The 13,927-nt window shown below is 39.2% G+C and overlaps 1 protein-coding gene and 1 long non-coding RNA gene across 2 annotated transcripts; both read right to left on the bottom strand.

The window, feature by feature from the left end:
* Positions 1-1,255: 1,255 nt before the first annotated feature.
* On the bottom strand, positions 1,256-6,525 carry LOC129738959 (regulator of telomere elongation helicase 1 homolog). The gene is made up of 5 exons (XM_055730298.1): positions 5,972-6,525; positions 4,110-4,906; positions 2,598-3,577; positions 1,594-2,522; positions 1,256-1,523 (listed from the first exon to the last, which is right to left on the bottom strand). Exons 1-5 carry the CDS (start codon positions 6,276-6,278, stop codon positions 1,450-1,452), a joined length of 3,087 nt encoding a protein of 1,028 aa, XP_055586273.1. The 5' UTR covers positions 6,279-6,525; the 3' UTR covers positions 1,256-1,449.
* A 1,516-nt stretch (positions 6,526-8,041) lies between these two features.
* LOC129738971 (uncharacterized) lies at positions 8,042-9,380 on the bottom strand. Its single transcript, XR_008735702.1, has 3 exons — positions 8,771-9,380; positions 8,264-8,704; positions 8,042-8,082 (listed from the first exon to the last, which is right to left on the bottom strand). It is a non-coding gene; the product is annotated as an uncharacterized LOC129738971 (long non-coding RNA).
* Between the last annotated feature and the right edge of the window lie 4,547 nt (positions 9,381-13,927).

Here is a 13,927-nt window from a genome sequence, read left to right as displayed (position 1 = left end):
TCGATTTTGCAAACCAAATACGAGATATTTCGTTTCTTTGCTTGCCGCGAGTGTCCTGTACTTAGAAGCATAACTCAAATGCTATAAATTGAGCTATGAAAGTTAATTACACAGAATTAAACACCCCATTTTGATTAACTTAAAGATACTAAATTTGTAGAATTTGGTCCAGGGGTTTCTGAGGTACTTATCTAATGCTAAATGTTGCAGCTAGCGAAACGCAGAGGGCAGTGCGATCAAAATGAAGATTAATTTACCAAAATTCGTGTCTATATTATTTGTTCAGATACATAAAATAGTTTTTTAAATTAGGTTTTCAAATTGTAGTAGAGAATAATAAATATTTATAACAATCACCATAGAATAAAACAACAGTTATGGATTACCTCCACCTTTGCCAATGGTTACTAAAAGAATGATATTTTTTATTCAATAGATCTGAGCGATCAACGCTCTCTCTTGAAGTTAACATTTTGAGAAATATAGTAAAACTTTTTATTTCTTACTATATTTGATTTTAAGTAATCATTGGAAAGGTTCATATAATTCTTTTCGCATTAGATTAGGGATATAAGAGGGTCCAATTTTTTACGTTTTTATATCAAATACACCAAGGCTTTTTTACACAAGTCCCGCTGATTCCCGAATCCATAAAGAAAATCATCCTTTTTACGAAAAACCACATAAAAATACCATACTTATTCTGAAATTCGTTTAAAATATTGAAGTTGGGACCGGTGCCGAAATCTTAGACTTGAGACATGAAACTTGCTTCTGCGCAACAGCCACTTAAAAGGTACGACGAACTTCCAAATTAAATCAGGTAGGTTATTGCACAAAGAAAATTAAAATTATCAATGGTAACCAACTCAAACAAAACCTAAAATTGTGGTTAACATATCAAGCAACAACAAAAGAGTACCTTTATTTATTTACTTACATCATTTTTGGAAAGAGTCTTTTGAACTGTTCATTTTTTTTCTTTATTTCTAAGAGTTTCGGTTATTCCGAGAAATGATGCAAATACTCGAAAAAGCGAACTTCCCACACTAAATATTCCTCCACCTTCGTTTACAGATAAAATTTAAAAAAAACTGTACGTTTCTTATAAGTAATGAAAACTAAAAGCCAACTTACCTACTTGTTTGTATCCCGATGTTCTTAAAATCACACTTTTTATTGTATTTTTCCTCTGTTGACACCAATAAATGGATGGCTTTCTTTCCAGTAGGTACCAACAGCGCCGTTGTAGTCGCGTTTTTTTTTCTTGTTAACATAAAACAATAAACCTTTATTTCTTAAATGCACTGGAAATGATCTGTTAGGGTAAGAGAAACAAAAACAGGCAGTCTCAAGAGGCCAATTCACGGAGGGCCTTATCACAATTTTGGGTTGAACCATATTCAGGTAACCGGTTCATCAGATGAACATTATTGATTGCGACAGCTCTCAACCCCCACAGACTTGTTTTATTCTTTCGTCGAACATCACCTCGTGTTCACCTTTAACGAATCGCCGCATTGCTGTGTGACGTACATTAAAACACCCAATTAGAAATCATTTGAAAGTAAATAATAATTTAGACAAACCTACCTCTCAACAAATAATATAAATTCGGGCGATCGAACGCTTCCAGAACACCAGCCATGAGACTATCGAAGTTGCGATCGTTCTTGTAGCCCGTCAGTGCCGTCAGGAACAGCTTGTACTTTGCCATGCTGATGGACGATTTGATCACCTTGAGTAGCTCGACTCGATCCTCGGGGGCCTGCCGGGAAGGATCATCAACCTGTTGGGTGCTGCTGCTGCTGCTTTGGCTGGCATTGTTTGCGATGTTGTTACGATTGTCATCTTCGGTGAGGTTTATTGTGGCTTGAGGAATCAGTACTAGTTTTCGTTTCTTAAGGGTTGTGGTATTTAAAGCCGGTTGACTTTGGTTGGAGAATTCCGCCGATCGTTCCCGTTTGTGGATCGTTACCAAACTTTGCGAAGAGCTGGCCGCTGAGAACGCTGACATGTCGTTGAAATCTATGGTCCGAACTTGCGTGTTGAGTCGGCTGAAAAAATCTTTCGGCGCATCTTCTGATTTCAGCTCTTTCGATTGATAGTCCGAAATTTTGAACGTCTGAACTTGATTTGAGTTTTCGATTTTGATGAAACTATTCTTAATATCGTCAAGCTTTTTCTTGGTTTCCGGATTGACCATAAGCGAAGAAATATTAGTTTTTGACGTATCTACCGGAGTTATTTCCGGTAGAATGGGCACAATATTCCGTTTGAGATTGGCCTGGGGAAGATTTTTCTCCGCATTCCTAAAGAATCGTGACAGTTCTCCGACTATCGGTCCGAAGGCAGGATTATAGGCTGTGTTGAGGTGCCTCTGAATCCAGGAAGATAGTTGCGCTTTCTGTCGAGGATTGTGGAAACGGCTGTCGCACAGCAAAATTGCACCGTAGTCATTTTTGTGTCGAATGACTCGGCCGATAGCCTGATTTACGGCACGGGACGCTTCCAACGAATACCTAAACAAGAATTGGAAAGATGATTTAAATATAACCATTTGACTTGAAGGTATTAAGAATATTTCTGATACCGACCATTCATCACCGGAAATAATTTCATTCTCTCGCGTCCGAACTTCTTCGAGGTACTTTTTCTTCAGTATGACCCGAGCGTCTTTGAGCGGTGGAAATGGAAGCCCGGTGATTATCACAGCTCTGCCATTCATGTCGGCGAAGTCGAGCCCCTCGGAGACCTTCCCTCGACAGACGGCCATAAATATGGCTCCTTTGCCCTCGGAGTCGTTTATCCGTTGGTAGTACTCGGTCATGGTATTCAAGAACTGCTCCTTTCCACGCGGTTCAACAAATATAGGCTTTGTTCGACTTATCTGTGCCCAGATGCCGGTTTCCTGCCAAGATTCTTGACATTTGTTTAGCAGCGGATATGAAGGGAAAAAGACTAGCAGGCCACCAGGTATAATTGGACAAAATGATAGAATTGTCCGCCCAAGACTCTGGATATACTTGGGGTTGTCACGGTTTCCGTAGCTGGAGTTCAAACTCTCCTTATCGGGTCCTTGAGAAACAATCTTCACACAAACCTGGCTGCCGTCAATGATGTGAGGATTTTCCAGCCTCACGGCAATCGGAATGTCCAGTTCACTGATCAGCGGTTTCAACGGCGCCAGCGTTCCACTGGTCAGAATAATACTTCTCGCATTCCGTCCCAGAAGCTGCCGCATTCCAAATCCAGGATTAAAGCACCAAAAACTGACGATCTTGGCATTGGCTTTCACCGAAGGCACCACCTGTTTTGTGGCCGTCCAACCGTCCGCCTGTCGCACGTTGCCACGCGTTTTCTTCTGCTCCTCGTGCTCGATGTGTACCTTGTAGCACTTGTTGATCGAGGCACGATACTCGGATCCACTGCCGGCGAATATGATCGACAGGGCTTCGGCCAGGATCTGCAGCCCCCCACCCCGTCGAACGAAATTGTTTTTCTCCGTAATGGTGGCAATGTACTGGATGATGTTGTCCAGCAATTGAGCAATAATGTGGTAGTTGCCTTCCTTGATCTGAGTGGACGAAAAGCGAATGGATATTGTTACTTGCCATAAATGTTATTTTTGTATGTGTTTGTCTCTTCAATCACAAGAGCTTTTCAGCATTAGTAACATTGTACAAAGAATTTTTTGACTCAGAGTCTTAAAGCTTATTGGCCCTTATACTGCGTCGCGCGTGAGGTGGCGATAGTTGAGTAACCTTACCGCCCGGGGACTCTAGTCGCCTTATTCCGATACTCGGTGTAAGTGAAGTGACGTTCCTCCCGTAAAGCGATAATTGATGACTCGACTATCGTCACCCCACGAGTGGCGCAGAATAAGGGCCATTATGTTTCACAAGTGGGAGGAAAACTTTGGATAAACAAAAGGTCTTGAAAACGATCATGAAATTGACAATTCGTTCAGCATAAAGCTGCTGAAATTCAACTAAGTATGTAAAGTTGTTCAGCATGGAAGGACAATTTCATTTAACAACTTTTCATTGAATTCATGGTAGAACGAAGTTAACCGGGACAGCTTCCTACAAAATAGTTTCAATACTCACATTGGCCGATTCAAAGATTTCAAAGATGTACGTTCCTGGAAATGTGCTGCCACCCTGTGAGAACATCACCTTCAGCTCGTCGATTGTTTTCTCCAGCGTCAGCAGCATCTCCTTCAGAAGGGCTAAATCATCGATTGTGAAATCCTTCTTGGTATCATCGTCCTCCGGAATGGCCACCGTGTGATCCAGCACCTTCATGATCGATGTGATGTCGTCGATGCACAGGGCAATGTCCGACGATTTGATCTGCATCGACGCGGACTCTTCGCACATTTTCTCCACGTTATGTGCCTCATCCAGTATGATGATGGTATTGGAAAGTTCCAGGTTGTTTGCCTTCCGTATTTTAGGATCCAACAGGTAATTGTAAGGCATGAAAAGAATATCCGCATGTTCGATGAGTTCTTTCGAGGTGAAGAAGGGACAAACCCGCAATTTGGTACCGACTTTAACCAGATCTTCGATGTCCATGACGGTGCTGTTGGCAATTTCGGGCCGTTCTTTGCAACTCTCCACGCGACTGTGGAAGGAACATGTACGGGATTGGATCTTTGCCTTGCAGAGATTGGTTTTGACAGAATTGCCCTCTTCCTTGGTCACCTCCGGATGGATACATAGCTGATCACGGGAGCCCAAGACCACTGCCTTCATAAAGCTGTAGCTTGTGTTTTTCATTTCCTGCATCGCCTGTGTCAACTGAGAGTGAGTTCGGGATGCGTAGATAATTTTCGGTACGCCCCACTTGGCCCCCTCCGGCCCGCTATTTTCGTTTAACTTGTCCAGCAGTTCGTCCATACCTGGAAAAGTTAAAAAAAAATTAGACATGAAGGCTGTTTAGCATAATGGCCATATGGCATTAAAACCATTTGGCATAATTCATCATACCGTGTGACATCGAGGATGCAGGGGGGGCCTAAACCCGCCGAGGCTCCCCAATCTGAGGTGGCCGCCGACCCGCCGTTGGAAGCGGCGGCCTTATTACATTGGCCTATAGGTATACTGGGGCCTCCTAGGTTTACGTCCGCAGCGCGATAGCACGAAGGACAATGTTTTACTAAAGTTCGAACATGCAGCGTGAGAAGTCGGTTTCAGCTTAGGTCTAAACGCCTCACTTATGGCGGTTTTTCAAAAATCAACACAATGCAAACAAATAAAAACACCAGCCTCCTCGCGCTTATATCGCGCGGCGGACAGGGTTAAGGGATCACTCCTAGTTTTCACACAAACCTAGGAGGTCCCGGTAGACCTAGACCAACGTAATAAGGGCGCCGCTTCCGATGGCGAGTCTGCAGTCACCTCGCCGGTTTTGGACCACTTTACCCCCCGCATTCTCAATATTTGCGGCAATGCCGCAAAACTAAAGAAAAGAATACTCGCAACTTTGTATAAAAAGTGAGTCTCGACGTGACCCTAAGAAAAAAATTACGCCAATGGCTTTTATGCCAAATGCATTTTATGTCAAATGTTATACTCCCGTTTTGAAAACGGTTTAGAATTACTTTCTCCTACTGTAGATCATAAATCCCTTTTTTTCATCTGAAATCACTTGGAATCAGAGGAAAAAGTTTTTTAGCCCCCTGGAAGTTTGTCAAGAATTAGTGCATCTAGGTATCATAAGTAAATCAGCACAAGATTAAGGGATTAAGGTAATAAGGATATGGTTGGAATGTTTGATAATTTAGTAATGTTTTGCGGTTGAATGGTTCGGATCTTCGATGATCAAATATCGATAATGGCCAGTCAAAACCAGATGGCACTGCGATCAAAGAAGGTAATAATGAAATTATTAATGTTTCAGAGCCCGAGCCTAAAATAAACTCGACAAAACGTTGGACAGTAAACTTATCAAAAATGAAACCCACCTGAAGTATCCTCGGAGCAACCGGCCGCCGGCAGCTGGCCCACTTTCCGTTTCGTTCCCATCTCGAACTCCTTGAGGTTGGTGATGTTGGTTCGCATGTTGGCCTGCACCTGGGCCTTTTTGTGCAGTACCCAGCCCAGCGAGGAGCACAGCAAGCTGAGCGTCTTGCCGGTTCCGGTGGGTGATTCCAGCACCCCGTTGGTGCTGTTCTGCAAGCACTCGATCACCTTGGTCATGTAGTCCCGCTGCACCTGATACGGTTCGAACGGAAAATTGACCGGGATACCATTGATCTGGTATTCGGGCATCGTGCGTCGTAGCTACCACGGCTGTTGTATGATTTGGTGAAAAATAATGGAGCACAGAATTCACAAACCACGAATAAACAGGAATCATTGGATTGCTACAAAAAGTTCCGAAAAGCGGCGCCAAACTCCTGACATCTGCACATAGAAGTAGATAAACTCAAAATAAGGTTAGAAGATGGACACACGTTTAGCAAAATTTACGGCGTGTTCGTAAATTGATTTTTTCGAACGAAGTGATTTTTTCTATCGATGTTGGCGTTCGTAAATTAAACAAACTGTGTGCAAAAGCATTGGAAGGTGATTTGACATCTACCAAACAAATTGATGCATCACCCAAACAAATCAGTTTACGAACACGCCGTTAAACAAACAGTCAACAATTCACTTTCCTTACGCTTGGTTTTATCAATCGATATATGGTTTGAAAATAAACAAGGAGTTTTACCACAGAGAACAGACATCGAGCCCCGAACAAAAATGTGTCGAAAACGTGTGTGAGAATACCAACCTAAGTTTCAAACCAAATTCGTAAGTGGACTAACATCCATAAGATGTCGCTACCAGTACAATTATTTTTCCATTTTTTCGACACGCTTAGAAATTAATATTCATAGCTTATCTCAAATGAGGCCATTGCACACAGTAAACGAAAATTACCGAGTTCGGTAATTTTTTTACCGAAATCCTAAAATGTGTAACTCGGTAAACCGTTCGGTAATTTTTTCATGGCAGAGAAGTGACAGCTGTCAAATATTACAAACCTTTTTCGGTATAAATTACCGAACCTCGGCTGATCATATCTAAGATCATCTGTCAAATTATGACAGTTGTCAACGTGACAGTTTGTTATATTACCGAACAACCGGTATTGTTGATCCGAAATACCTGTAATTATTACCGAAAGTCGGTAATTTTCAACCGAAAAACAATAAAAGGTCGTTAATATATACCGAACAACCAGTAGGGATTACCGATTACAATTACAAGATTACAATAAATTATTACCGAAAAACCTAAAATTATTACCGAAATACCTGTAATTATTACCGAAATATCTGTAAAATGTACCTTAATAACAGGTTTTTTTTACCGAAAAGCTGTAAAATTTCGGTAATATTTACCGAAAAACCGGTAATTATTGCCGAAATAACGGTAAATTATACCGGAACTTAAAATAATTTCGGTAATTTTTACCGAAAGAAGGTAGAATTTACCGAAAAACCGGTAATTATTACCGAAAAATTGTTAAAATTTTCTCCAACTTTTTACCGAAAATCGTAAAACGTTCAGTACTTTCCGCTTCCGCTACACAGCGCAGTACGCGAGATAATTTGAGTCTCCAGAAGACGTTTCACTGTTGGACATTATTCCATTAGACATTAGTCCATCAGTGAAACGTCTTCTGGAGACTCAAATTATCTCGCGCACTGCGCTGTGTAGCATTAGCGGAAATTGCTAAAAGTTTTACGGGTTTCGGTAAAAATTTTAGTTTTTTGGAAACACTTATCGGTATTTGGAGGCTCAGCCAAATCGACGTTTTTTGCATGAAGCGCCTTTGGAAATCAAACAACTTTTTCGACTCGTGTCATCTTACATCAAATGTCGTGCCTTAAGCGCTTTCTAAAACAGAAACTAGAAACAAATCCCATCGATGTATAGCTGATAATGATTTCTTTATCCTCGTTGAAAGTCAGGCTTTGATTAGTTTGATACATTAAATGTTTTTAATGTTGGAGTCATTTTTATTAATTTTAATTTTATAATTTTAATTTTAACGGCTTCTATCGTGTTTTAATATTGAAGTCTGAAAAGAAGAATAACGAAAAACAGTTGATTAGTCATTTTGAATAAGTTTGCATTAATTATGTTTAAAAATATATTTATTTATTTTAAAGTTTTTAATGAAAAAAAACTTTAAAAACTGTATAGGAGAAAATGCTAATAATGTGCCATATTCTGTTTTTTATTTGTAAAATTTTTCTCACCTTCGACGACGTTTGAAATTGGTACTCCTTTTCCTTTTTCCCAGTCATCGATGATGGTGTTCCCAACGATAGATTTTTTTCATCGTCCGTTCATTTTCTTCGGTATTGGAAGTATCATCACTGGCTGTACTGCGGCCATAAATCCTCAGATACTTGTTTGCTTAAGACTATTCGAGTTGGTTTTGCAATTGTGGCTTAAAGAGCCCTTCCTCCCGGACAACACCGGTGGAGAATTCCGTGCTGGTCCTATTATGTTGTCCCTCTTATGCTGATACTTAAGTAAACATCTCATAGGTGGGGCCTAAGCGGTTGTCTGTAGAGCCTCTTCCAGATCAACTTCCGATAAGTGTTGAATTTTGAGTACAATTCAAGGTAAAATTTTTCATGACATTTACAGTAAGCTCGTCATCGCACCAAGCTTCTTTATTCGACAAGAATAATCTAGAATGATTAACAAAGTTATAACAATTTTTACTAAGATTTACCAGCAATACCCAGCATCATTACCGTTTTACACCACCTCATCGTCGGGAAATTCTCCTGTTCTCCTTGGTCTTATCGGTTTCCGATTGTAATTGCCTCGCCGAGTGCGCCGAATGGTACTATAGATATTATTCCTTATGTTGGTTACTTTACGTTCAGCTGGGATGGTTTCCGGGTGAAAACATTGCCGTCATCAATAACCAAAACAATTTGGCTGCACTGCATATTTATCAATATGAACCTGTGGAATTAAATTCTCGTAATTTTTGTATTTAGTATCACATAAATCTTCAAACACTTGCATTCACTTACATGATCTTCCAAATGATGTCTCCTGCCACCCGGAAGTTACGATGATAACGTCAGCCAGCATTGCAGTTAAATCACACCAGTGATGTTTTTTCTTTTTTCGCTTCATCCTTTTTACAGAGCTAACTCCGAGTATTACTTTGAAAATATCTGTCTACAAAAAAACCGATAGCATCGAGAACAGACGAGGAGTAACCTGAAACTTCAAGAAATGATTACTTATAGAGTTTTGGGCCATAACGAATGTATGTTACGAAGGTTTATTATAAAACTACAACGACGAATCCTTGCTGGATGATTTTGTTTGTTTAAAATCAATGATTTCAAATTGATTTGGTTTTACCTTTACTGTTTCACCGACCAATTTATACGGTTTGTCATCTTTTTTATAATTATGTGAGCGGATGCTGCTCTGCAGTTTCCCATTCATAGTTTTGACGGGTCGTTACGTTCCGCTACTCATTATCTTTCTGGATCGTCGTTTAGAAAGTCTATCTTACATAGGTCCTATCAAATCAAGGTAAAAACCGCTCTTTACAGAAAGCACTTCTAGCACTCGTTGGTTTCTTATCTAGGCAATGGAACTTGCATCTTGGTAAAAAGAACTTTAATTAGTAGAAAAATAAAAGCAACTTACTGAATATTGTAAATCAATTAATGCCCGAATTTTGCCGGTCTGTTACACTGCATGATCCATCAACTTGGGCTTACTGGCTGAGTTTTCGACCAAAAAACCGCTTGGGAACAAACAAACAAAAATTGGCTATAAACAACTTGGAATCGTATCCGGATCCATAAAAAACCACAAAACCAATGTTGCGTTTCACTTCCGGACCATCTGATTCCGTCAGCTAGCAGTGTATCGGTGAGATTGTGGAGCTGTTTAGTCCTGGAAAAATATTTAAAACAGTTCATGCGTATGTAGAAAACAAGGAGTTTCCGCACGCTTCAACTACTTCTTATTTTGGAGATTTTTCGTTTGCTTCGTGGAAGAAATAAAAATTAAAACTACCTACCACCACGGAGTCTCCAATCTAAATCCAGCCAAACGAGCCAGACACTTTTTTCCAAATTTGACCGATGTTTTTTCCCAGCGCAAAAACAAAACAAATTACCCGTATACTCAAACCTACGTAAAAACATTCAAAATTAAAAATTTCACACGCGGGGTTTTTACTCTCGCAACTGCAAATGGCTTCTTGATCAATGACATCTCGCTCGCGCACATGAATAACTCAAGACTAGAGGCAATGATTGGCGCAAGCGAGATGCGATTAACTTGTCACGGGAGGGAGGGAAGAGTGAGACAGATTCTCTGAAAAAAAAAACTGCTGTTTGTTTTTGACAGCGACGCATGCAGAAGGATTGTTTTACATTTTGTTCGGCGTTTTTTACCGAAAAATTAATGATAACCGATTTGTTTACACATATTTAAACGAACTTCGGTAAATGAAAAATCGATTAACGAAGTTCGGTTGAAAATAGACGTCAAAATCACCAATTACCGATTTTTTCATAATTACAGAACTAGTTCGGTAAAATAAATTACCGAACTCGGTAATTTTCGTTTACTGTGCAATATATGAGAGTAAGGGCATCCGCAGCAATCGCGAGTATAGTGAAAATGCTCACGCGTTTAATCACTCTCATACCGCACCGGGGGTTAGTATGAGGGTGAGAAAAATAGGGCCGTTGCCGTCGGGACCGACAAAATCACCAAATTTGCTCACTAGAAAGGGGCGAGAGCAAACATGCACTGAAAAAAAAATCTTTGTTGACATTCATTGAAATTTGGTAATTTTGGTAAACAATTGTTAATTAGTTAAGCAACTGTGGCTCTTCTTTTGATTCGGTCTAATGTGCGGACGGAATTTTGCTCGCGGGGTGATCGGAAGCGTGTTGAAGATTATATAGAGCCATTTCGGAAGTATTCTGTGCTGGGTCGAAAGGAGGTGAAAAAGGCCCTTGGCCCGCCAGTATCGGTGACAGAAGGGTTTGTTCTTTACAGCCGAGTGGGTCGTCGGAATTAGCATACACGCAGAGAAAACTAGGCTTTCGAACCAAAACAAAAATGATTTTGTTTCAAAACATTCATTTTTTTTTGAATCAAACTCCTGTTTTATTTGAACCAAAAACTTTTGTTTTTGATTCAAAAAAATATTTTTTGAAACAAAGAATTAATTCTTTGAACTAAATATTTTTGGATTTTGAATTTAAGCAAATACTTTGATTCTAAATAAATGTTAATTGAGCTTATTTCTTTTAAAACAAAGTTAACTTTTTTTGAACCAAAGGAAAATGTTTTTAACTTGAAGAAATTATTCCTTTAAATAAAAACTTCAGCCTTTGATTCAAAAGATATTTTGATTTGCCTTGCAAGAAGAATACAAAACCGAAAAATCGAATCAAGTTTGGCCGGTCGTGTGAAGATGTAGGTCAGAGTTCACTATATTAGAAGGATTCAGGATGAAGTATGGTAAGTATGTAAATTAAAGAGTGAATATCAAAGATTTTCTATAAGAGATTGCGTTTTTACAGAACCAGAGCCGAAGGATGGTTTCCGTGGATGTCTCAACCGAGATGAAAGCTGCGCACGATGACACCGCTCCAAATCCAGCGGTCGGATCGACAAAAATTTGGACCGGATCGATTTTAGTGAACTAGTTTGTGGCCAAGAGTTTCATCTGTTGTAAATAAAAATAAATTTGACATATAAATTTCTTTCTTTTTATTTTTTGAAATTCCTAAAAGGAATTTCAAAACAACAGGAAATATGTCCTCCAATAGGAATAAATGGAAAATGGTTCAATGAACCAATATTTTTAAATCTAAATCTAAATAACATTGTGGCGAACGAAAACAACTTTGTATCAAATGAAACTGTTTTTTGTTTCAAAGTATTAAGATTTTGATTCAAAGATTTTTCAAAAGAAAAATTCTTTGAAACAAAGGAAAATGCTTTTGAACCAAAAGAATTTTTATTTGTCCCAAAACCAAAGGAAAAAATCCTTTGTTTTTGCGGCACTTTCCTTTGAAATAAAAAACCTTTTCGCTGCGTGAAGTTTGAACAGTGCAGAACTTGCAATTGACCAGCAGTAGACCTAACTCTGGTTGAAGAAAACATCATCACTCGCCCGGTTCCTCAGTCACGATTGCGACCACAGGCGTTAGCCGTAACTGATAGTACCACCAGCGGCAGCATTAAAAAACAAAGTTAAACTAAAAAAAAAATCTCCAGCAAAGTGTTCGAAATATCGACAAAAATATCGGGTGTTTTAAAAACCTATGACAAATCTTTATTTGAAAATTTTAGAATAAAAATGGCGTATTATCGTATGTATAAATAAACAAAAAAAATGATATGAATGTTTATTTTTATTGTTGATTACATGTTAAAATGTACTTTAACTCGAAATGGTTCTTCTTCCAGAAACTAGATACCGTTCGAATAATCTAACCTGGGCCGGTGGCGAAGATTCACATTCACTTTATCTGAATCTGACAGAGACCGTATGAGTAACGTTTTGCACTAATCGGTCATCAAGTCGCTGAAACTGTGGCCGGGTTCATGAGCGGTATCTTTAGCAGATAGGTTTGAACCGGGGCAATGGCGCATACACTCCTCCTCGCTGCACCAGGGCAAACGTTTCCGACTCACTGAAGCCAAAGTCTTGGGACCCGCGGCGGAAAACCTCCTGCTTGATGGTGGAACTCCACAGCAGCTGGCATATTTCGCGCAAGTTCCGCTGACTCTCGTAAGATTCCGGCTGCTACTGCACAGAAGTTCTTGCTGCATCCGCCACCGGAACCGGTTGCTGGTCGCTTGTCGCTGCTTGGCCCTGTTGCTGCTGTATGGCATGTAACGTAACGGATAGCAGCTAACCCGTCGAATAACCGCCAACAATCACCGTGCATTATAATAATTGTTAATGATTATAATCGAAATTTAAGCGAAAAAACTATAATCGACTCCGAAAATTTATTCGATCAGTATAAAGTGAAATAAATTTAATTTAAGATTTTCTGCAAAAGTTTTCTCAGTGCAATGCTCAATTTAAAAATAAAAATGCTTCCGCCCGGTGCGCGAACGTGTGTGTATACCAAAATCGGTCCGCTGAAATGAGCAAAACCGGGCCGCGTATACTCCCGTATTGGTGCGTTTGCTCTAACACAACTTTTTGTGTAATAAATTTTAAGAACATCTTGATTTAAAAAAAAATGCAAATCATATTTCAATCACACTTTAATCGCTGTCATATATCCCAGCATATGCCCCCATATTGTTCAATCAATAATGACGCTGAATTGAAAGTTGAATTCCAAGTTTTAACGTATCCCGAATAGAAAAACATTGTGAAAATACTATGAATTTCATTTTCACGCAACCATGTATTTTATGGTTGACACTATGCGAATCATGGTATATGAAACCATGAATACACTGTCAAATTCATATTTTTCGACAGTGAAATTTATGGTATTGGCAAAATTTACCATGAAAAAAGGGGGTTGTTAAGCAACTTAACAATGAAAAAATCAACTTTTTTCCATACATTTAGAAACACAAAACGATAAAGTAAATGGTTTTTACAGCTTCCACTTTTTTCAACGGTACTGTAAAATTCATTGTTTTCCCTTGAATTTCAATCGTTCAACGATCATGAACAGCAAGGTTAATTCATGATTTATCATAATTTCGGGACCGTGAAATTTCGTGGTTTGAATTATTGTTTTCAGTTGTTTTTTCTTTTAAATTTATATTTCCTTTTGAAATAAAAAAAAACTATTCCGTTTTTTTTGCTTCATATTTTATTCAGGTTTTTGGTCATGTTAAAAAAAAACTAGACAATAAAAAAAAAACTTATCGAACCA

This window comes from Uranotaenia lowii, chromosome 1 (assembly GCF_029784155.1).
Source record: "Uranotaenia lowii strain MFRU-FL chromosome 1, ASM2978415v1, whole genome shotgun sequence".
Lineage (NCBI taxonomy): Eukaryota > Metazoa > Arthropoda > Insecta > Diptera > Culicidae > Uranotaenia > Uranotaenia lowii.
This window is presented reverse-complemented; position numbering and strand designations above follow the sequence as displayed.